Below are 24,400 nucleotides of genomic sequence, written 5' to 3' on the forward strand. Positions count from 1 at the left end.
AACTAGTTCACATCAGCAGCGATGTGAAACTGGTAGATGGCAAGTTCCAAAGGAAGAGTGGGCAGACAGAACATGTTTATTTTGCAATATGGGAACAGTGGAGACAGAGCAACACTTTGTCATGGAATGCTTGGCTTACAACGACATCAAATCTGATTATACAAAAATTCTGCAGAACAAGGACTTCAACTATTTATTTGAGGAAGATCAAGTGAAGAGAACAGCGGAGTTGATTATCAAAATTCAGAGAAGAAGAGACAAGTTAACCAAAACTTTGCAACTGACTAGTTTGGCTCCTGACTCGGGAGGGCGATTGCATGGGTCCCATAGACTACTTTAGTCTCGTGGACGTCATTAAAATCTATCATATCATATCATATCAACCAGATCTGTTGTTGAAGATAGTAGCCAATAAAAATGTGGAGTCAAAGATCAACACAACACGACAAGGTCATCACATCCCTACATCCAAGCAACCTGAATAGAGGAGCCCATAACAATGTGCACCAAGGGGGAGAAGACAATAGGATCCCCATCCACAATGTTCCAACACTGTCTATAGATTCATTGCTACCACATCTACTCTCCAATGTCAAATGGTGCCAAAAACTCTTAGTACTTATCCTTGTTTGCAGCCCCCTCAACATTTTTACCAAGTTCTCAAAACCTTGCCCCGCTCCTTTTCCCACTCCCACTCGTCGTTCTTTCCCAACATTTGGATACTTAATTTGATTACTGTAATTGTTATGCTATCTATGTAAAACAATTTTTATATTTAATTCATTTACCCATTTCCACTTTTTGTCTGCTTGTTGGATGCATGCCACAAAGTGTAGCTTAGCAGTCTATCTTGTTTATTGGCATAGTGAAATATGCACAGAAATGTTCTATGTGCTTGAACAACATGCCAAAATGTGTAGCTGAGCACACTACTTCGTTTATTTGGCATACTGAAACATATGCAGAAATTTAATATTTTTACGTACTTGACCTAAGAGTCTGTTTTAGACTTTACTAGTTGTTTAACAAGCATAGCCATTTCTACCTTACAATCCGGGTACAAGCGTAGCTCCTACCTGTATAATACTCGGCCTATTCAATACCATCCATTTGGTCTGGTATTGGGCCTCGGCCAAAACTCAGGAATGTGGTTTGGGCATAGATGTTGGGATGAGATGTTACGTGAGTAGATCAGTGTGGTTTCACCTAGGTGGACAACTTGTTTCACACCTTGTTTGAGTTTGAATCCCTTGTGATCTCGAATAGGCATAGATCGAACACAACTCTCCTCCCTTAATATCTTTTTCACAGATTTGACCATTGTAATGGTTTATGAGGTGTCTTAGTCTGTGCTATCCCAAACAGAATCTTACACATTTCAAGAGCCTCCTTTTATTTTTCTCAAAAATTTAAATTTCTCTTCATGTCATGCCCAGAGTTTACCCAAATTAATTTTGAAATGAACGATTGCTTTGTGAAGCATCGTTATTAAATTAATAAAGGATCACTGCCTGTTATTCTTCCCGTTTATATCAGACATGCCAATCTCTGTTCTTCCCCTGCCATTGTTTTCCAACTATCAAACATCTTTTGCAGCCACTTAAGCACTCTCACCCTCATTGCTCCACGCAACTTATCGGTGCTTAATTTATGGGAGCAACAAATGGTCTTCGGCAAAAAGTTTAAAAAATCTTAGACATAATTTATAATATATGATCGCCTTTTGAAATAGTGAAGCAGCTCCACTTTATTACTTGTGGATGAAAAGGAAGTGTCAACTATGTGAAGTACTGCTTGATTAATATTTGCTAGTTCAGGGGAAAGCATATGGTCTTCTGACAAAAAATAAAGCTTATAATTGCAGAGCAGTTGCACTTTACGAATTCAAAGAATAGTTGTGGAGTAAAAGGTAAGCTTATTATTATGCAACTACTGCTGGATTAAACAATTGTCACCTAAACAAAATTTTCTTCCCCTCATTTTCTTTTTAACATACTTCCAAATCAAAAATCTGAAAAAATAAATTAGGTGTGCGGTGGCAGGGGACCCTGCTGTTGGAATACAATGACATTTGTATAAGCAAACCAATTATTGGAAGCAGGATTTCTTATGATAAAGCATTCCCTCAATCAGAGTAAAATTGTTTTTGTTTCGTTATTGAGATGTGTTCAGCTTGTCATCATTGGCCGCTTCTGACCATGGTAGTATTTTCACCATAATGTATCTTCGATGAAAATGATAATGGACACCACCTCTACTAAGGTGAAATTCATTTTTCCTTTCTCCTGTTATGGGGTTCAATGTCCTGTCATTGAAGTCCTCCTGCAACCTATAGTACTGAAATTAATCTTCCAGCCTATCAGTGAAAGAATACACCGGTAACAAATGTAACTTTTCAATTATGGCTAGGTGGAAAATACTTGATCAATTTCGAATGGTTATAACTTTTTTTAATTGGACAAAGCTGATTACAAAGAAATAATAGTAATTGAAACTTTCAAAGAATGAATTATAGAAAGAAGAAGATTAGAGATTACAGCATAACCCCCAAAGAACAACTAGAACAAAATGCTGATCCAAATGGTTATAAGTTTGAAAGAAGACATTGAAATGGTGATGACATGATAAAATTCATCAAAAAATCACCTCTTGCAAGCAAATTTAATAATGATCTCATAGGGTGAAAAGTGCATTGACAGATTTTGCGGACAAACCACTCGTGACAGTGAGCTACATTCATTATTTACATCTAATTTTTTTCTTTAAAAAATGATCCATTAACTTTTATAGTACGGAATGCCCATTGGATATCAAATATACAAGGCACACTAAATAATAGATTTGTAACAATTTAAAGAATACAAGATAAAATTATTTACAGGATATTATCATATAATACAGTTTTGGCGTTGAAACCAGCTTAAGAATATTTCCATAGGATTTTCCAGCTTTGCGGAAGAATTAGATAAAACTATTCTGATTTATCCTCAATCTCCTTAGGAACATCAGCTTCTCCAGTCAAGACTTTCGCATAAGCTAATTGTGTAAAAAGAAGAGAAAAGATGACCCCATACGAAATGAGTTTTGGGGCACGCATGTATGATCCTGAAATAAGAGCTACAGCAGAAAAAATGACAGTCAGTATTGGCATTGACTAACTGGAATAATCCAGAATCATACTCCCAAAGAATTTCACAGATTCTGACAAAAGTTTATTTGGGCTATTACCTGAACCTGAACTCCACATAAAAGAAAGAAATACCAAGGAAATTCCCCCGTACAATATCTGCTTGTAACTTCTAGTAAAGTCTCCTGGGGTGATTGAGGATGGCATTGATGCACCCTGCATGCATCCAAACCAATTTAGAATGGTCGATATAGTTTCCAAACAAAATCAGTAAAGACGGCTAATAGCATTACCAACATGGCAAAAGTATCCTAAATATCAAATTCCACGTCCGACATGATACACAGCTTTCCCAAATACTGCATGATATAACCAATATCTATGCACCATAACAAAAACCAAACAACAGTTATTTTAACATACAATAATAAAGCACTATGTATTCGGAATATAATAAATTTAAGCACTTTGAGATATGTACTACTGTTGATACTCACAGGGAGCTTGAGAAGCAAAGAGAATCCCTGCTAATTGTAAAGAGATAAAGGCTACAACCATCGGATATAGAAAAATAATGCAAAGAAAAACATTGCACTCTCTCATGAGAACAAAAGGGATGCTTATCCATGAGGTGAACCTTCTATTTGAGTCTGCCCATGATCGCAAATTGTCAGACCTTTGATGTATTTTCTGAGTGGATGGATATCCTCCTAAATTTCTGGATTAGGAAGCCTAAATTCTAAAATATATTGCCCCACTCTTCCTCAACAACATGGCAGGGACCCAATATTACAAAGAATTCGGCCACTGAATTACCCTGGGTCTTCCCTAGGACTGCATTCATATGTTGTCTTGGTTAAAAATATTATGCCTTGTATTGGCATACATTATTTCAAATAAAAAGCAAGGTTATGATTATATAAAAATTTGTTTGTATTTGTAAGAAACATTTTTTCGATCATATACTTCACAATGGGTTAAATTTAAAATATCTTTAGCAGCAATGAATAAAATATCTCTATTCCACATGGATTCACAGACTAATCTTAACTCTTTTCCTTTCATTTATATAGCTATTAGAAATAGTACACAGTATTTCTCTATTTATTCACTCAACCTCTCTAACCTCTACTTACACTACACCTATCATATTATGTATATCTCTCTTTCATGCTTTCTCTGCTACTATACTGCATGATATGTGCCTTAAATTTAATACAACTCATGGGGCTTGATCCTAGACATTTCTGTTCTTCAGCCATTTCTTCTTTGTATGTTGTTACACTCCTACAACTATCACATAGGTCTCCACTGAGGGTGAATATATTTTTTGTCGTGGTACCATTCAAGCCTCTATGGCATGATATTACACTTGCAATCTAATGATGAACTCTGGCAGTACTAGCTACGTACCCTTGGACTTGAAACCTTGTCTCATCGTAACAACCCACCCTATTTTTCTTTGAATATTGCAATATTTAAATGCAATACAATGTCCAACACATTCTGATCAACCAAATCCTAGAATGGCCAAGGTGAAAGCATGTAATGCCTCCAACCACACAACTAATCTATATGAATGCAATTATTTTGAAATGGAGGCAAGCCAACCAAAATACATAGCAGACGCAACCTAATTAACACGTCTTCTCAAACTTCATGAATTGGCACCTCTTTTACAAACTGTGTAAATTGGCATGCAAGTGGCACAGCTAGCCTATCAACACTTATTTGACAAATTGTGTGTATGCAATGAAAGCCACTAGCAAAACTTTGCATACCTCATTCTCTTTTCCTACAACCTGAAAAACCTGAGGCTATCACGTAAACTTATTCCACCCAATCTCCATTAAGCAAGACAATCTTTACATCTATTTGATGGACTTTCCAGCCAAGCTGAGCTGCCATAGCTAAAACAAGACAAATGGTGCTCATTTTTGTTGTAGAATCAAAGGTATCCTTATAGTCTAGACTCTATTCCTTCTCTCCATGAGAATTTCTTAACCATCAACCATACCTTGTATTTATCGAGTGTTCCATTAGCTTTGTACCTGACTTGGAGCACCCATTTGCAGCCAATAGATTTCTTTCCTAGGGGAAGATCAGAAAGGACCCGAGTCTTATTTTTCAAAAGACTCTGATGTTCAGATTCCATAATTGTTTCCCATTCAGATTTACCTTTCACCTCTAAATAATCATGGGCCTCATTTGAACCATGAATGCTAGCCATGAGTCCAAAGTTCACTATATTTTGCTTACAAGTTACTTTTACCTTTGGATGAGCAATCCTCAACCAGTTCATCATCTTGAACATCACTACTGAGTCTCTCCCATCACTCAAAGATGCAAGGTAGAAAAACCTTCATTCAAATCAGCATGCTCACCATGACTAGGGTTACCTTGTAAATGTCTGGATGTTGATCCAAGTTATGCTGAGAAAAATCATCAGGTACTAGTACTTGCCAAAGAGATTCAACAAGTTTGAAATCATTGTCAGAATCCCCCCATTCAAGTGAAGCAAATGGAAGTTTAAAACCCAGATCTAAAGCCCTCATAGGCTGATCTTCACAACCATTAATGGGAGGAGAGACCTAAAAAGGGAGGAGAGACCTAAAAAGGCCCACCTTATTCATCGATGACTACATTCCTGCTAAATGTTAGGTGATCAATGTTCACATCAATCAGCCTATAGGCTTTATGATTGTCACTGTACCCTGTGAGCATTGACTTCTGACCTTTGGAGTCAAGTTTGGTTCTCTTGGCATCCAGAATCCAAACATATGCAATAGAACCCAAAACCTTAAGGTGTTCATTTGTGGTTTCCTCTGAAACCATGATTCCTTTGGTACTCTTCCTAAAAGCTTGTGTCGAAGACCTGTTAAACAGGCACACTATAATGTAAACCGCCTCAACCCAAAACTTGTAGGGAATGTTTTTGTTCTCAACCATAGTAAGAGCCATTTCTGTAATAGTACAATTCCTCCTCTCAACTACCTTTTTTGAGGGATATTTGGTGCGGCGAATTGATGCTTAATATTGTGTTCAAATAGATGCTAGTGAACTCGTTGGAAAAAAAGACCCGCATTATCAAATCAAAGGGTGATGACTGGACACCCTGACACTTTTTCTACTGAGGATTTAAACTTCTGAAATGTATTTAACACATCTAGTTTTGCCTTGAGGAAAAATACCCACATTTTCCTATTAAAATTATCAACAAACAAAAGAAAATACCTGGCACTAGTGACCAATGCAGTATGCATTGGTCCACAAATGTCTGCATGAGCCACTTGAAGGACCTTTGATGCTCTTCAAGCTTGTCCTTCCGAAAATGGAGTTTTGTGTTGCTTCCCTGCTTGGCAAGCTCCACAAACACCTTGGATATGTTGTTCAATCTGAAGTAAGTTGTCCAACATATTCTCTTTAGACAACTAAGAGAGATAACATAGGTCAAAATGCCAATAGAATTGATGCCAAAGGGTATTGGTAGAAGATGAACTCTTTGCAACCAATGCATGTTCTAAACCTCTCCATTATCAACAAGATGATACAACCCATGATCTTTGATGCCAACTACAATGAAATTCTTGGACTCATTGTCAACAATATGACACTTGTGTGCACTAAAGATAATGTCATGTCCCCTTTTCAAATAATTAAAAAAATAATAATCTTTGCTAAGGCAGGCAGGCCCAAGAAAGTGAAGTTTCAGAAAAAGGGGGTTAATCTTTGGAAACCGTTGGACTAATAAATAAAAATTATTATTAAAATATGTTTCATTAGCCTCTCTTGGACGTGAGTTACAGTTATGCCCTCTTTAAAGGGGTTTGGAGGCATTTTGGGTGGATTACAGAACTTGGATTTTGCTCATTTTCTTTGTTATTCTTCAGAGGCTGCCAAACCTGTGGAGAAGGAGACCCAAGAACGGGAGTTTGCAGGTTTCCAGGGAGACCCAAGAACGGGAGCTTGCAGGTTTCCAGGGAGACCCAAGAACGGGAGCTTGCAGGTTTCCAGGGAGACCCAAGAACGGGAGTTTGCAGGTTTCCAGGAAGGCTAAGGACGGGAGTTTGAAGCCATTCCATGTGCATGTTCATACAGAGTTTGCCTTTGTGCTGAACAGTGTAGATTTGGAGGTTTTTGGGTGTGTTTTTTGCATGAGTTTGGTGTTTTCAGTTGAGCATTTCATATCAGTTTTGGTTGCTGTTGTATTTCAGACTTTAAGCTGTTAAAATAGAGCTGAATATATGTATTGGGACGTGATAAAACTTCTGAGATAGTTTATTAGTGTTTTTGTGGTGTTTCCGGGCATTTTTGTGTTAATTTCGGGAGCCCGATGAGCATTGTTTTTGTCCTACATTTGTGAGCTGTTGTGTAAAGGCTATATAGATCTGGAAACGTCATTTTGTAGGCTGTTATGCTGCTGAAATTTCTGTAAAAATTTCCACTTTCAGATTTATTAATAACAGGTGAAGCTGTGAAGCTTTTTGGCACTATTTTCGGCATACCCGATTTGGGGTTTCTTGAGAAATTTGGTGGATCTTTGTGATAGCGGTTGTTTGATTTTGAAAATATGATTAGAGGTGTGAAATACCATATCAAATCAGAAAAGGGGACATTTCAGTGGTATCAGAGCCATGATCTTGCCAGCCTGAGGGTTTGTAGAAGTTGCAGGTCAGTTTTGACAACTACCCAGATCTTGCATTTCAGTTTTGAGAACTACCCAAATCTTGCATGTCATAATTTATGGTTGCATGTTCCCTCTAATCAGTTGCATGTCAAAATTTATGGTTGCATGCTACTTCTAATCATTTTCATGTTAGTTCTTGGTGAATTTGGTGGTTGTAGAAGTTTGTATGTCAGTTTTGACAACTACCCAGATCTTGCATGTCAGTTTTGACAACTACCCAGATCTTGCATTTTTGACAACTACCAAGATCTTGCATGTCAGTTTTGATAACTACCCAAATCTTGCATGTCAAAATTTATGGTTGCATTCTACTTCTAATCATATGCATGTTAGTTCTTGGTGAATTTGGTGGTTGCATGTTGCTTCTAATCAGCTGCATGTCAAAATTTATGGTTGCACGCAACTAAGTGAAAGAGAAAAAAAGATATTTGCAGCGAGAAAAGAATAAAAAAATTTTGATCAAACCTCCAATTGAAAGTAAAAGTACAAAATCCAAGGGAAAAGTATGGCTGATCCAGATGAGATGGCAAAGAAATTCTTCCAAGACATCCAAAATACTCAGAAGCAAACAATGGATAGTTTGGCAGAAACTAGAGAGGCTTTGCGAATATTGACAGAAAAACTACAAGGAGTTGCATCTATTAATGAGAAAGGGAGCACTTTAGAGGAGCCAAGAAATCTGAAATCCACACCATCTAAATCAACCAAAACTATTTTCTTGCTTGCAGATGAGCCACCAGTACCAAATCCAGCCATTAATCCTATGGAAGAGGTTACAGGTAACTTGATTACATTAAGAGCTACTTATAATGGCTTAGATGATGACTTTCGTAGTTTAGTTCCTTTTAGAGAATATGTGAATATGATGAACACTTTGATGCCCAAGAAAGAGTACAGAAGGGAGCATGACATAAGTGGAAGAGAGCTCAAAAATAAAATAAGCAAGTTTATAGCACCTACTTTTGATGGAACAAGTAAAATTTCAGCTAGAGCATGGCTACAAAAATTACAGACCTTCTTCACACTTAACCCCATGAAGGAGAGTGATGTTGTTCAAATTGCAAGTCTACACTTGGAAGATGCAGCCTATGATTGGTGGTATCATGGAATGACTACTCAAGGTCATGATCAGGTAACTACATTTGATGATTTTAGTCAAAGAGTGATAGATAGAATTGACCTCAAGGATGATGATTATGAGCATGTTGTTGTGCATGATGGTGAGATACCTGGTGTAGATGAGTAGACATTGAGCATTCATGACTTTTCTGAGAGAGAGTACCAGGCACAGTTAGATGCTTTGTCACATGAGGTTGAGGCTAGTAGTACTTCACATGATTTATCCCGCCAGTTGAAGGTGAGTGAAGACAGTATTGTCACTACATTATCTCATCATGACAGGTATGTGGAGTTAGTTGGTATTGGTCATATTACTCAAGTCATGATTTTGCTTGAGTTACCAGCTAATTCTAGTTTACATATATGGACTCGAGATTGTTATATTGGCATTTGGGGTTCAGTTGACTGTAAATCTTTAACACTTTTTGGTAGCAGTGATTGTTTGGGTGCTACCATGGATTTGATTAGCAGATTGCATGGTGTTGTCTTTTCTTGTGCCAGGAGCTTATCCGATGTTGGTATTAGTTTTTATACACCGGTGTTGGGCTTTGTTCATATATCCAGTCGACCATACTTGCTGGAATGTGTTGATGATATTTCATATTTGGCAGTGTGTACAGATGAGTCCCAGGATCATATTGGCATTAATGACATCCAGGAGGATGTAGTGGGTAGTTTTGAAGACTTAGTTTCCTTGGGTACAGAGGAGTTGGACAGCAGTGCTAATGTTTTTGATACTCCGTATGTTGATATGAGTTTTAGATTTGATTCACAGGGTATGGATTGTAATACTCTAGAGACTAGTGACTTTGAGGATACTCCTTTAGACAGTGCATCAGAGGAGGTTTGTAGGAGACAGTCAAGCCAGTGCCATCATGTGTCTAATCAGTTAAGAGTTAGTGACCAAGACATTGCTATCACTTGCCAGCATTTTGATGCTACTCGTCAATTGTTAGCAGTTTATGGATGGGGTTCTCCTACTAGTGATGAGCAGGAAGGCAATTATCTTTCCTTGACAGAGATCCACTCTTTATGGGAGGCTATTCAGATTTTGAGACAGAATTATATGCAGTTGGTAGCTGACATAGATTATCTTATGGAGTGGGGCAGTACAACATATGATGCATTGTTGGCCAAGGAAGATGAGGTGAGTGAGCTTACTGATCAACTTGAGGTGACTTCTGAGATTCTTGAGAGTACACAGTTGGCTTTCAAGGAGTCACAGTTTCATTTGGCTAAGGTGACCATGGAGTTAGAGTGGCTACAGTCTTTACCTGATTCTATACAGTCACAAGCTATGGTGTTTGGTGATCCGAGGATGTCCATGGCCGAGATTGTCAGAGACAGTGGAGATGGGGATGCATCCATCCTTGATACTAACATTGGCATATCATGTTCATTCCCACTAGAGTTAGGTTCAGTTGAGTTGGGTTTTGTAGCAGATTGTTGTATGCCTGACATGGTGGTGGCCTCTAGTACTGATGGCACAGAGACTAGAGATGTATCAAAGAGCATGTGTGATGTTGGTGAGTCGACAGTTGGCATGCTTCCTGCTAGTAATACTACTCCCTTGGTGATATCTTCAGAGGTAGTAGTCAGTTCCAACATGGTTAATGATCAATTGCAGTTAGTTTCATCTAGATTACAGTCTGAGCCATTGACTGAGATTGGCGCATTCTATCGGCATTACACTGTGAGGTACGCTCATCAATTTACCTTTGATGACCATGTTAATGAGATTATGATACAGAGATGTACTTTGGTTCCTCGTGCTTATCATCAGTTATGGAATAGTTTGATGCCTCGGGATGAGAGTTGTGATGGGCACGACATGGCAATAGGTCCTGCTGTTGATAGCTTGATAATACATGACTTAGAGCAGGTGTTTTGGAGTGATGCTTCAGCAGGGTATGTACATCAGTTAGCAATTGATCCTTTTGTTGAGGAGTTGATGGAAGGAAAATTTGGTTTGGGTTCCATTTCTTGTTGTTCATCTTGTGATCGCTTTTCACCATCAGGGGTGCATGGGAGTTATGGTTATGAGACAATGGCCGATGATCTACAGAGTTGTGTTGATTGCAGGAGTTGTACAGTGTGTGGATTCTCCATACTTGGTATAGTTTCATATGAGAGCATTCACCATTGTTGCAGAGTTGGATTGTACATTCCGTATAGGCCAGTGGGATGCGTTGATGGTATTTATTGTGTTGGCAGTTTGATTTGTCCACTTTACTTGGGTTCTAATTTTCTAAGAGTTTGTCTCGTGGGTTTCTGATTGTGGTAGTGGTGATTTTGGAGTTTGGTTGAGCTGTAATTGTCAGTTTGATTATGGATTCCTCTTGGTCATATTGCAGAGGATATTGCAAGAGCCTATTTTATTTGGCAGTAGTATAGTTCATGACTACATTTGGGATCCAGGTGGATTGATTGGTTTATTGTTCAGCCATTGCTTGAGGACAAGCAATGTTTGGGAGGGGAGGACTTGTCATGTCCCCTTTTCAAATAATTAAAAAAATAATAATCTTTGCTAAGGCAGGCAGGCCCAAGAAAGTGAAGTTTCAGAAAAAGGGGGTTAATCTTTGGAAACCGTTGGACTAATAAATAAAAATTATTATTAAAATATGTTTCATTAGCCTCTCTTGGACGTGAGTTACAGTTATGCCCTCTTTAAAAGGGTTTGGAGGCATTTTGGGTGGATTACAGAACTTGGATTTTGCTCATTTTCTTTGTTATTCTTCAGAGGCTGCCAAACCTGTGGAGAAGGAGACCCAAGAACGGGAGTTTGCAGGTTTCCAGGGAGACCCAAGAACGGGAGTTTGCAGGTTTCCAGGAAGGCTAAGGACGGGATTTTGAAGCCATTCCATGTGCATGCTCATACAGAGTTTGCCTTTGTGCTGAACAGTGTAGATTTGGAGGTTTTTGGGTGTGTTTTTTGCATGAGTTTGGTGTTTTCAGTTGAGCATTTCATATCAGTTTTGGTTGCTGCTGTATTTCAGACTTTAAGCTGTTAAAATAGAGCTAAATATATGTATTGGGACGTGATTAAACTTCTGAGATAGTTTATTAGTGTTTTTGTGGTGTTTCCGAGCATTTTTGTGTTAATTTCGGGAGCCCGATGAGCATAGTTTTTTGTCCTACATTTGTGAGCTGTTGTGTAAAGACTATATAGATCTGGAAATGTCATTTTGTAGGCTGTTATGCTGCTGAAATTTCTGTAAAAATTTCCACTTTCAGATATATTAATAACAGGTGAAGCTGTGAAGCTTTTTGGCAATATTTTCGGCATACCCGATTTGGGGTTTCTTGAGAAATTTGGTGGATCTTTGTGATAGCAGTTGTTTGATTTTGAAAATATGATTAGAGGTGTGAAATACCATATCAAATCAGAAAAGGGGACATTTCAGATAATGCCCAACATGGGATGGTGGCTCATCATCTGACTCACTAAGAGAAAATCAAACTCTATGCCCATAACAAAGCATTCATTGAGAGAAATGAGATTTCTCCCTCCAACGAGTATTTGAACATTGTTTTTGTCAACAACTATATACTCTTCACCACCACCAAAAATTACTAAATACCATGCAGAAGACTTTACATGATTTGCTGATCGTTTGGCCATGACTGCATAGAAGGTTGACTCTCTGGCTAATCTAAATCATGAATCTTCTATTGACACCCTCCCTAGTTGGATTTTTTATCAACCAACTGCTTCCATACTACTTCATATAACCAAGTTTACCATAATAATGACATTTAATAGATTTCAAATTCTTTGCCGAATCATTTGGTATGCCTTGTCCTTTTTGCATAGTGTACTTGTCTTTGCCTTTGTCCTTGGCTGTAAAAGCTTGTCCTACACTTACTAATCACTACTGCTACTAAAATTCTTCTTCCATCTATCCTATTGCAAGAGTCTATTGCAATAAACATTGAACTTAAAGTCAACATTGGAAGATGTGATATGCAAAGTCTTTGTGAAATTCTCATGGGATCGTTGTAAGCTTTTGAATGTGATGACAACAATATCTTCTTCCATCTTGTGACTAATAACCTCCAATCAATCGTGAATATCTTTTATTTTCATCAAATGATCTTGCAGAGACATTTTCTCATCCATCATGACTGAGAACAAAATAATAAAATATTGCTACTTTATTTAACTATTCATACAAAATTTTAGAGTCCAAATCTCTACAAAGTCTCGCCCAAGAGAACTTCTGGAAGCATCTCATCTGTAACAAATAACTTGATCAACATAACAACTTCACAATTACACTCATTCAATCTTGTCTTGGTCTTTTCCCAAAACTATTGGATGAGTTGATTTACCAGACACAATCTGGTCAAGACACCTATACTTGAAGATTGTAAGCATTTGCTGTTTCCAGGGATTGTAGATTTTTCCATTAATTTTTGTCTGTCTTCCAACATGATGTTGGACAATCATGACAATCCTCCTACTATCCAAAGGCATGAAAAACAAGGTAATGTATCTTTGTCTGAAATTTTTAGCAAAATATTATAAAAGCCCCCTTTGATTTTTTATTTTTACTGAAGATTTTATCAAAAACCCATAATTTTTTTTAAATGTTGAAAATATTTAAATGCCCAAGATTTTGTTCAAAAAACTGATACATGAAAATCAGCAAACCTAGGACTGATTAACCCAAAACTAATGAGAGGCCCAAGAAACCTACAAACCCTAAGGTGCAATTTTTTTCCTAGAAAAGATTTGCAGAAAAGCCTTGCCATAGACAAAAACCCTGTCATCTTGGCACAAGCAGAAAAAGCCCTCAATTTGTGCAGGCAAAAGGCAGGTGCAAAGTCAACACTACAAGACACCCTAGCACACAACATTTTATGTAGAAAATGCACCGAGTTGTGTGGGCAAAGGGTCGCATGCAAAGCCAGCAGAACTGCAGTAAAACCCATGGTTTTGTTTTAAAAAATGTATAAAAAATTGCAGGGAAAAAACTTTGTGCGGGTTCGCACTTCAAAAACACTGATGGGATGCTTAGACACGGTAGAAAAAACCCTTCGTGTACCACAATTTTGACCAAAATTGCAGGAACAACCTGCACAAGAAAAATCTGACTTTAAGCTCTTCAAGGTGTTGTGAATCCTCAGAAATTAGGATTTTTTTTATTCTTTTCTAAAAACAAAAAATGCAAAAAACAATAAGCAAATCCTTCAACTTTCAATTTGCAAATGATCAACACTACGAGACACTCTAGTACACAACATTTTATGTAGAAAATGCACCGAAAAATGGAGTTGTGCGGGCAAAGTGTCACATGCAAAGCCAGTGGAACTGCAGGACAGCCCATGTTTTTGTTTATAAAAATTTGTAGGGAAAAAACTTTGTGCAGGTTGGCACTTCAAAAAGAACTGATGGGATGCTTAGATACAGTAGAAAAAACCCTTTGTGGACCACAATTTTGATCAAAATTGCAGGAACAACCTGCACAAGAAATTCTGACTTTAAACTCTTCAAGGTGTTGTGAATCCTAGGAAATTAGAATTGTTTTTTTTTTCTGAAAACAAATAATGCAAAAAACAAAAACAAATCCTTCAACTTTCAATTTGCAAAAAAACCCTCAATTTATTGCCCTTGAATTCATAAAAATCTCCTCACAATTTCAAGAAAGAAATTGTAGATTTTTCCTTGGTAGATCTGTATGGTACCATACAAATTTGTATGAACCTTTTTGATACATTCTCTGTGAACCTATTCAAGTTTACTCAAAAGACATACTCTAATACCAAATTGTAAAAAGTAATGACATAATGATTATCAAGATATTGATATTAAAAAGAAGTGAAAATCACCTTAAATAAGAGATTACAAAAGATTTTTTCATAACGGAAACGATTAACTAAGAAAGCTTACTAAACTAAAAGATACCAATGAAATTTCTAAACAGAATCCTAAAGCCATAATTGACCATTACACTAAATATAACAACACTATTTTTATAGTTAACTGGTTTGCTCCTAGCACTTCTGCTTTTGCTCTTTCTTCTCCTCCTCTTCCTCCTCCTTCCCCTATCCTTCTTAACCTTCTTCATTTCTCCTCTTCCTTCTTCCATTATTTTCTTTCTTCCTCCATTTTATTTTTCCCTTTCAATCTTTTTTGCTTCCCATCTCGTGGCTTCTATCCTCGTTATCTAAAACTTTCATTGCTGCAACTTCTCTGGCTAATTGTTACTTCTTCTAGCATCCTTAACTGTGGTTTCATTTTGTAATGTCTATTTGGGCTAAGAGATTTACAACTTCCATCTCTTGTTTGGAATTTTCTTTTCCTCTTGTAGTTGATTTTCTAACGCTACTGATCTTTTTATGTGCCTCCTCTTCTTATTTCATTCTTGCCAAAAATAGTTATTGTTCTACAGCCTATATGAGAGAATTAGATCTTTTGCTCGGTCTATCTAATTTTCTTTTCTGTTGTTGCTGCAAGACTTCAGTTTCTTCTTTGAAAAGTTTTTTTTTCTCTCCAACCATCTGATGAGTTGCGCTTTCCTCCTCTCTTCATTTTCTTCTATTAAAAGACCCTAGAGGGATTCGGGTAGGGCCTCCAATATGTCTGATCAGGATACTCCACTAGTAGCATTACACTGGAGCGCCACTCCTAAAACCTTTTCTATGCCTGCCCTGTCAGTTGTATCATATTTCTTTGCTATTTTCTTAAACCTTCTGCACCTTTTCATATCTTGAATAAGTATCTGGATAGGGCTCATTCTCCTCTCATGTGGCCTTTGATGATGATTCTCATACTGCCACCCCCCACCCATTCTTCTGCCACACCTTCAGATTCTGATTCTGAATGACCCACCAGTACCTCATGACTTCCTACTTCTGCACCTAGTTTTATGTCTCTTTTTCATCATCGGTACAGTAGACGTCTTCTTTTTACCAACACTCCTTTGGAACAGTACAACCCCAACTACCCCTGCAGATGAGCTTGTCAATTTATCTATTGTTAAGAAATGAGTCTCACAGGCCTACCAACATAAATATTATTAGAAAGCAAATGAAAAAATAGTGACATAAGTAAAATATATTTACAATAATTCCTTGGCATGGTAGATGCAAACTAAATTGCCAATTTCCTAGCACTACTGTAAACACATTGAAAGAACCTTTAAAATTTTGAACATGCAATTGCATTTGACCAAACTAGGAAAGATTCATTGGAATGTTTTTAGATTTATAGTTAAGTTACAAAGTTGTACAGATGCAAAAATAAACAATTGAGCATAATCTAGACATGTGGCATCTTTGTATGCTCCAATAATCGAAGAATCTCAAAACTTGGGAAACTCAAGTACTTGAGCCCAATTGGCAATGAGCAAATGTGTTGGGGGTCCTAGTTTTAAATTTTATGATAGCCATAACTAAGAACCCAAAATCAACTACTTGTTCAACTGAGTCCTTTACCAAAACCCCAAACTAAGGAGCATGGCAACGAACCCCACTTTTGAAGACTTGGAGACCACATTCAAGGAGCAGTTTTAATACATATAATGTAGCCAGCCAACTTGCAAAAATACAACCTAGAATCAATTACTTATAGAGCTAAGCCCTTAACCAGAACCCCAAACCAAGCACTTGGCAAGGAACCGCACATTTGGAAAAATTGAATACCCCATTCAAGAAAGAAATTTAATACATGTACCAGGAAAGAATAGAACCCACTTCAACTAGTGGTGGAGCTAAAGCTAAAATACTGGATACCTCTCAATTAGTATATACTAAGTGCTCTAGTGAGGAAAAGCATCCCCTCATTAATATATGTCTACATATGCAAAGATTTCTGAGTAATTAAAATCTTGCCTCTTTTGCCAAAGTTGACCTTGTTGATCGATATGCAAGTACTCGTGGAGCTTTATATAGATTTTTAAAGAATAAGCCATCATTTCTTGAATATGAAGCAAGAAGTTGAAATTCCTCAAAATTACGAGATTGTGCCTGAAAAACATTGGACAGACATGATAAAAATTAGATGGGACTGCAAGTTTTGTAAAATTGCATACACCCAAACATATTTGAGTTTTAAAAAACTATAACTACTAACAACTTCATTACATTAATAGGTCTCAGCCAGAGCATTATCTTCCTGCGATAGAACTTGAGTGCAAACAAATAATATGACATTTATTAATTGGGAACGATCCACTCAAGAAAAAGAAAAAGAAATAACATTGTTTCATAGAGTTTAATTATGAAGCATACAACCTTGATATCACTAATGTTTTAAACCTTGGTCTATAATGTAAATTAATTCCAAACATCATCCATGGAGTCTGAAGTTCATGCTTTTCTAATTATTCACTTACCCCATGATATTACCTAACTGAATATCCATACCTCATACAGTCTAATAAATTGGACCTTGTAATGTACATAGTTCATGCTTTTCTAGTTATTCACTTACCCCATGATATTACTTAACTGAATATCCATACCTCATACAGTCTAATACATTGGACCTTGTAATGTACATACATATAATTATCCTTAAACACTACAAAGAAAAAAAACTCCGCATGTAATTTATTTCCTCGTATTTGATAAGCCCCTGTTTTACAACTTACTTGGATAATCTTGTTATGAGCAGGCTTTTTAATGGAAATTTCCACAGTAAAGCATATCTCTTTCTAGGAAGTTTCAATCCAATGCAAGACTTGAGATTTAGCTAATAGCATCAGTCCTTTTTATAGAGGAAAAAATAATAGTGTCAAAATATTAGAACTTCAACCTCCTATGAAGTTGCTCAGTCTGTACTATAGCTAAAGATAGGTGGCATAGAGAAGATGGAAACTTGGAGATTTAGCAAGAACTCTAAAGTCTCTATGTTTCCTCAATTAACTATGTGCTAGTCAAAATGTGGTTTTTTGGCATTTGTAAAATTTCTTTGTAGGGAATCTACAATCATTCTTTACAAGACTAGAATACTAGCACTTTTGCCCTTTCTAATATTTGTTAACTTTCCAATTGTGACCAGTAATCAGCATGCAGTGATTGACATTTAGCTTTAGAACTTAAAATACCAATGAAATAAAGGCCTCTGAACTTATAGAATTAGTGGGCTAGGCGTCTAGCTCTATTGGAGAGAGCTTCTGGTTGTAAAGCACTAGGTCCAGTCTCTTCCCCAGCCCACGTGGTATCGGAGCATGCATTGTATCAACATCAAAGGTCACATTAAAAAGTTGAAAAGGTGCACTGCAGTTCAACCCGATTCCTGCTGTAAAAACAAAATCTCATGGCATAAGTAAATGACAATCTTTATACTTTGTTAAATAATTTTCAAAATATCAAGAGTGGTCTCTTATGGCAATTTTCAGACTCAAATTTTAAGATGATTCAACTCTTGGGAATCTCATTTTTGTTGTTAGCCCAATATTTTTTGTTTTACAATTCTTAACTTCAATTGTCAGTATTGTATTGCTTTGCACTTTTATGCATAAACAATACTGAAGGCAACAAAAGGGATAGATGATGCTTTTTTTTTTGTGAGTGAGCACGAAGTAAATTAAATTTTAATTTCTTCCAAATGATTTGGTATATTTTGCTATATGTGTTCATTTGGCAAAGGCATCATCAAAGAACAATGTACAAGTACTGAGATCATTGCTTTTGGGCAATTCATAGTTATTTACTGCTAAATTCTGCTGTATTCCTTTCTGTTAAATAAATTAAGAGAGTAAATGCTGAATATATCTCAATATAACTCGTAGTTGTAAAGAACACATTTGATCCTTATGTGTATTATTACAGGAAAATCTGATGTTGATCACGAAATTTGTGTCCAATATTTCTTAGGAAAAATGCAAGATTATATATATAAATGGTAAAATCAACTAGATACAGATGAGAAAAATACCAGGTAGTAGTACTAGATACAGATGAGAAAAATACCAGGTACTAGATACAGATGAGAAAAATACCAGGTAAAGAACACGTTTGATCCTTATGTGTATTATTACAGGAAAATCTGATGTTGATCACGAAATTTGTGTCCAATATTTCTTAGGAAAAATGCAAGATTATATATATAAATGGTAAAATCAACTAGATACAGATGAGAAAAATACCAGGTAGTAGTTAAAACAGCATTTACTGAGGAATCTAAAAAATTGCCCACAACTGCCCAAATACTGAATGAATTAACGAGTCTCGAACAAGTAAAGGGTGATTTAAAAAAAGACTATAATAAAAGGATTCTAAATGTGACAAAAGTGTTAAAGAAAAACCTCAGGAGAAGATGCAAAGCAACAATACTGCATAAATGAACTACAGAAAAAAAGTGGTTTAAATTGAATATTCTACCTACATCTAAATTTCATGCTATGTACCAAAGATAGATGAAGAATAGCAGCAGCAGTTAAACAATGTTGAAGAAGAAAAATCGGAGTCTAGGTTTGAAAGAGATAAACTTCCTACCAATAAAGATGACAAAAAGGTAAAAATCAAAGACTGTTAGGGTACCGTCGGCTACAGACTAGAAAATACTGCCGGAACTATCCAGTCGGCTAACAAGCAAATTATCTAGTTCAGTATTTTTATTTTTATTTTTATTTTAGTACTTTCAGTCTAGGTTACTGGTACTTCAGAAATTTCCTTCAAATGCTGGTACAGTACAAATCAGAATCGGACACGTTGGAAATCACCATGGAATCAGACATGGTTTGACTTTTCAAAGCCTGCATCGTATGTGACTTTTACAACCTGTATCTGGACTTGGCGATTTGACTTCGAATCTGAGTGCTGATGTGGCGTTCTGAATTTGTTTTCTGATGAATTTGAGGGTGATGTGTTATATAAAACCTCTTGTTCACATTCGAAAACTCTAAAATCTCACAACTAAAGCTCCTCCCTTTCCTTTCTATCTGCCGCAAACAGTAATGACTGCAGATGGTAGCTGTTTGAATCCACTGCAGACAGTCGTGCAGACATTCGCCTTGTCTGCATTCTGGAAATGGTAGCTGCAATGACAGAGCAACCTGTGTGCGGTAGCTATGAAAGAAATTTTATAAAAGTTCTTAGTCTATCAAAGTTTTAAATTGATTTAGGCAACATGGATTTTTAGGATAATTTAAGATTTTTTAAAATTTATTTTAAATATATAACTCAAAAGCACTTAGGATAATTAGGAAAGATATTACAGGAATATTTAGAATGATTTAGGATATTTAAAGTAGTATTAAACTATTCTTTTTTTTTTTATTGGTAAACAGCCGAAGCCTAGATTTATTATTATTATATGTTAAGTGAAGGTAGATTCGAACCCAAGACCTCCCTCATGTGAGGCTCGCAAGTTACCGTTGCGTTGTAGGCTTTTGCCTATTAAACTTTAAAATATTACATATATTTATGATAATAGTATTAAAATTATTTAGAATGATAATAGTGTTAAACTTTAAAATATTGCATATATTTATAGTAGAAGATTTATATAATATTATAAGTTTCTATAGTTTCTAAAACATTTAAAAATTAAATTGTAAGTTTTTTCATGCATAGATAATATTATATTATATTATCAATAATTTTTTATTTATTGTTTAATATTGTATTATGTAATAATAATATTTATTTTTTTAATTTGTTGGCTGCTGTAGATAACATAATGGCTAATATTCTACTTTTCAGGCTGTATGCATTTATACATATATATTTATGATTTTTATATTTTTTTGTCCTGACGTACCTAGATGTACCCAAACCGCCTCCCAAGAAATTGTCATACCCATGTACCATACCCACATATTTGTACCTGTACCGGCAACTTAGCTTTCAGTATTTGTGTTTACAAGTTAGTGTACTTGATGACATAGTTCTAATAGATGTTTCAATTAAACAAATTCGGTGAATTTCTTTAATGCAGAACCTACATACCATGGTCTGCAATTTTAACATGGTATCAAAGCAAAGAATCTGAAATCTCCAAAGTTTTGATGGACGACAATGGCTGCTAAAGGTACTTGTCAGAGAGTTTCAGTATCTGTGATGTACAAGTTTCAGTGATTAAAGCTAGCTTGTGACAAGCACCCTGACTTGTGATAGGTTGTGGGTGTGATGCCCACAATCTTCCAGTAATTGGAAAGGTTTATTTTAACCTGAGATAGGTGGATGATTTATTTTGTGGTTGTGAAGTCTTCAGTGATTGAAAAGATCCAAACTTGTGAAAAGCTGTAGGGTGTGATGCCCTAGTTGCTTTGGCAATTGGGGTGTTGGTTTGCACCTAGTTAGGTTGCTGATACATGATCAGTCTCAACCATATGGAGTGTGACCACCTAGAGGGAATTTTAATTTTCTCCCCCTTCAAGTGTACGTTGCAGATATCATTGGAAAAAGTAGCTCTTTGGATCTTTGAGGAAACAATGTTGACACCTCCAACTTAACCTGCTCAATTGGCTGATCATAACTAGACAATGGTCAAGGTAAAATTATCATCTTGGCTTCCCTGAAGGATCATTTGATTTCTCACATTGCTGAAAAGAAATCAGCAAAGAAGATGTCTGATTTCTTCACCGCTCTTTATCAAGGTGTGAACATCTCTCAAAATATGTTCGTAAAGGACAAATTCGATGTCACAGGCTTGAGTGACACCAACACAGTAGCTATGATCAGCTTACAGTGATTGGTATAAGGTGGAGGGAAAGGAAAAGACTGTATCTATGGCCTTAATCGAATTCTCTCCATCCTGGGAACCATTTGGTAAAGGTATTTATGCTCCTGTGATCAAGAATCTTTGGAACAATTTCTTCCAAAAGGAAAATAGACTAGAGATTGTTTGAACTAGAGTAGAAAGAAGCAAAAAACCCAGCCCTCATTGAGAAGATTGGGAAAGAAGAAAACCAAGGTAAACCCAAGAAAGGTCAAAAGGGCAAAAAGGCAGAAAAAGACTTCATTCACATGAGGTGTGTTGGGACTCAAAACTGAAGCCCTGATTTTGAGTACCATTCTAAAAATTGAGCCCTATAAGCACTTTTAACGCATGCGTACCCAGTCGTCTTTTTGAGGCCTATAAAGTGTTTAATGTTTCTAACACTTTGCATTCAGCATATCCATGTGTCCCATGATGATAAATTGTCATTCCAAATCATTCTGTCAGGTTTCAATTTGAGCAATGTTCAGATTTGCAATTGAATATCTTGCACCCAGTAAAGTTTCATGACTCGCCGCTTTGGGAGTATTTAGTATGCATATCAGAGAACCTATGTTTCAGATTTCAAATCGATTTGATTTGTTTTGACTAGGTTTTGAATCCCTCAAAGTTGGTTGTTTACTGTTGTCATGCAGATGCAAATTTCTCAAAATTTCGGGAAGCCCTGTTTGACCAGCTAACTTTGACCCAATTTACTCTACTAAGAAAATTCATTTGTGCATTGCATTCTAGGGGTCAGATAGACGATATGTTTCAGTTTTGAACCTATGACGAATCCATTTGACTAATTTCCAAACGCAATTCCAGATGCAATTTCTAAAGTTTTACTAGTGTCTAAAAGTGCAGATTGATCGGAACCCCTGTTTGAGATGTCATAACTCTGAATCCGTGATAGATGAGACCAAATGATTTGTACCACTGTGTTCTACTCTTAAAATTCTTTAATTGCGCCAGTTTTCAAGTCTTGATCAATTCGTTTGCACACTTTCCCAGGTCCATTTCGTTTGTGAAAATCGTTGTTCTACTAGTGTTCCTAGTTCTGCAATTCTAAGTACCCCACATTGACCACTTGCCAAATTTGCCCAATTATTCGTCATCAGCCCAAATCATAGATTTATACTCTCCTCGTGACAGTAAACTAATGCCCCAATTTTTGTACCCCCAAGTGTCAATTTGACCTATTTTCAAAGCCAAAACCAAACACATTTTATGGTTTTTTGACATTTTTTTTGTAGGCAATTCAAAGAATGCAACTTTGACGGTCAATATCTTTAGACCCCAAAGTCGTCATGAGACGAAATCTGATAGGGTACAAGAATGTGGAACAAAGAGTCAGTGTGTTTATTTTTAGGGCTCAATCAGGTGTTTTGGTCAATTTTTAAAACCAGCCTATAGGCCTTCCTATCAGTGAATCACAGTTTGCGAATCTACAATGTCTACCGAGCTCGCAGTGTTAACAAAGTGAATCTAGTGTTGACCGAGTCATGCAATGTCAACCGAGTGATTCAACAGCTACCAAGTTTCTCAGTGTTCACCAAGTCACACAGTGTTGACCAAGTTCAAGCTACTCAAAAGTGATTATTATGGACCGAGCTTCAACTTCAACCGAGTGCCAGAGTTTTCCAAACATTGATAGTGTTTGTCAAGTATCAGAACATTACCGAGTTTGTCTTTAGAACCCGAGTTATAGCAGTTGGGCTGACTTTGTGAATTATGATGAATTTGGTATTGTAGCCAACTCCAATAAGTAGTTGTTTGGATTGATATATGTGGAACTCATTGTATCATATCCAAGTGTGTAATTGAGAAGGAATATGAAGTGTATGAGTGCGAATTAAAGAAGCCTACAAGCAGTATAAGAGACAATAGAGATTTATCTATCACAGTCAGGTGATCATTGCAATACAAGGAATCTCATTCAGGAAATCAAAATTGTAAATCAAAGATCAGCCACTGATTCATTCTAACAGGTGTATCAGTTAAATCCTTTAACCGGGTGACCTTGACAATCTTTTGCTAAATCTCCTAACAGAGTGCATGCTTCGTTGTATGTTTGTAAATCCTTTAACAAGGTGGACCTCATAGTCCTTATAGCTCCTAACAGGGCAAATCACCAGAATTGGTCACTCGTAAGCCTTAACAGGTTAACTTTATACTGCAGTACTAAAGTATGTGGGTATCATCCCCACCCCAATTTTATTTTCTATTTGGAAGGTTTTTGGGTCACCATATCTTGTGTCAAAGTGTTATAAATGTTTTATTGCTTTCATTCTTTTATGCATGCAATTAGATCAAAATAATATATGAAGGATTAATTGGTGAAGTAAGATAAAGTTTTATTGGATCCTCATTCACCCCTCCCCTCTCAGTAACCTAGCCTACCTTATATTTCCAACAATTGGTATCAGAGCATTTGGTTCTCACAGAAGAAGTTTAACAACGTGAGATAAGATCAGAGGCAATGGAGGTATATAGGCTAGGCAAGGCTATTGAGAATGGAAAGTTGGATTTGGAATTGGCCATTGGACAACTCAAGAAAGCAAAGGAACAACTCTCTCAATCATTGAAAAGAAGGAGAAATCTTGCAGCACAAATGGATGACAATCTCCACAATGAAGAAAGAATTGAAAACTTACGCCCAAAAAGAAATTTAGATGAAGTTGATGCCGCAATAAAAGACCTACTAGAGAAGAATTACAATATTCAAGAAGTTGGAAAGCTGAAAAGAGAGCCAGAAATCCAATCAATCAGAATGTGTGAGGTCATGGAACAAAAGGACAAAGCCAAAAAAGAG

The 24,400-nt window shown here is 36.5% G+C and overlaps 1 protein-coding gene across 4 annotated transcripts in view; it reads right to left on the bottom strand.

Moving 5' to 3' along the window:
- Positions 1 to 2,700: 2,700 nt before the first annotated feature.
- LOC149575720 (uncharacterized) overlaps positions 2,701 to 24,400 on the bottom strand; it is a 102,804-nt gene continuing 81,104 nt past the window's right edge. For all 4 annotated transcript variants that reach the window (XM_089815493.1, XM_089815494.1, XM_089815495.1 and 1 more), the window contains 3 exons: positions 16,770 to 16,904; positions 3,229 to 3,343; positions 2,701 to 3,117 (listed from right to left, as the gene is read on the bottom strand). In XM_089815493.1, the coding sequence (XP_089671619.1) occupies positions 2,972 to 3,117; positions 3,229 to 3,343; positions 16,770 to 16,904 (396 nt within the window). In that variant the 3' untranslated portion in view covers positions 2,701 to 2,971. The remainder of the gene's footprint in view (positions 3,118 to 3,228; positions 3,344 to 16,769; positions 16,905 to 24,400) is intronic.

Source organism: Cupressus sempervirens, chromosome 2, assembly GCF_028749045.1.
Source record: "Cupressus sempervirens isolate cs-2001-9-10 chromosome 2, ASM2874904v1, whole genome shotgun sequence".
NCBI lineage: Eukaryota > Viridiplantae > Streptophyta > Pinopsida > Cupressales > Cupressaceae > Cupressus > Cupressus sempervirens.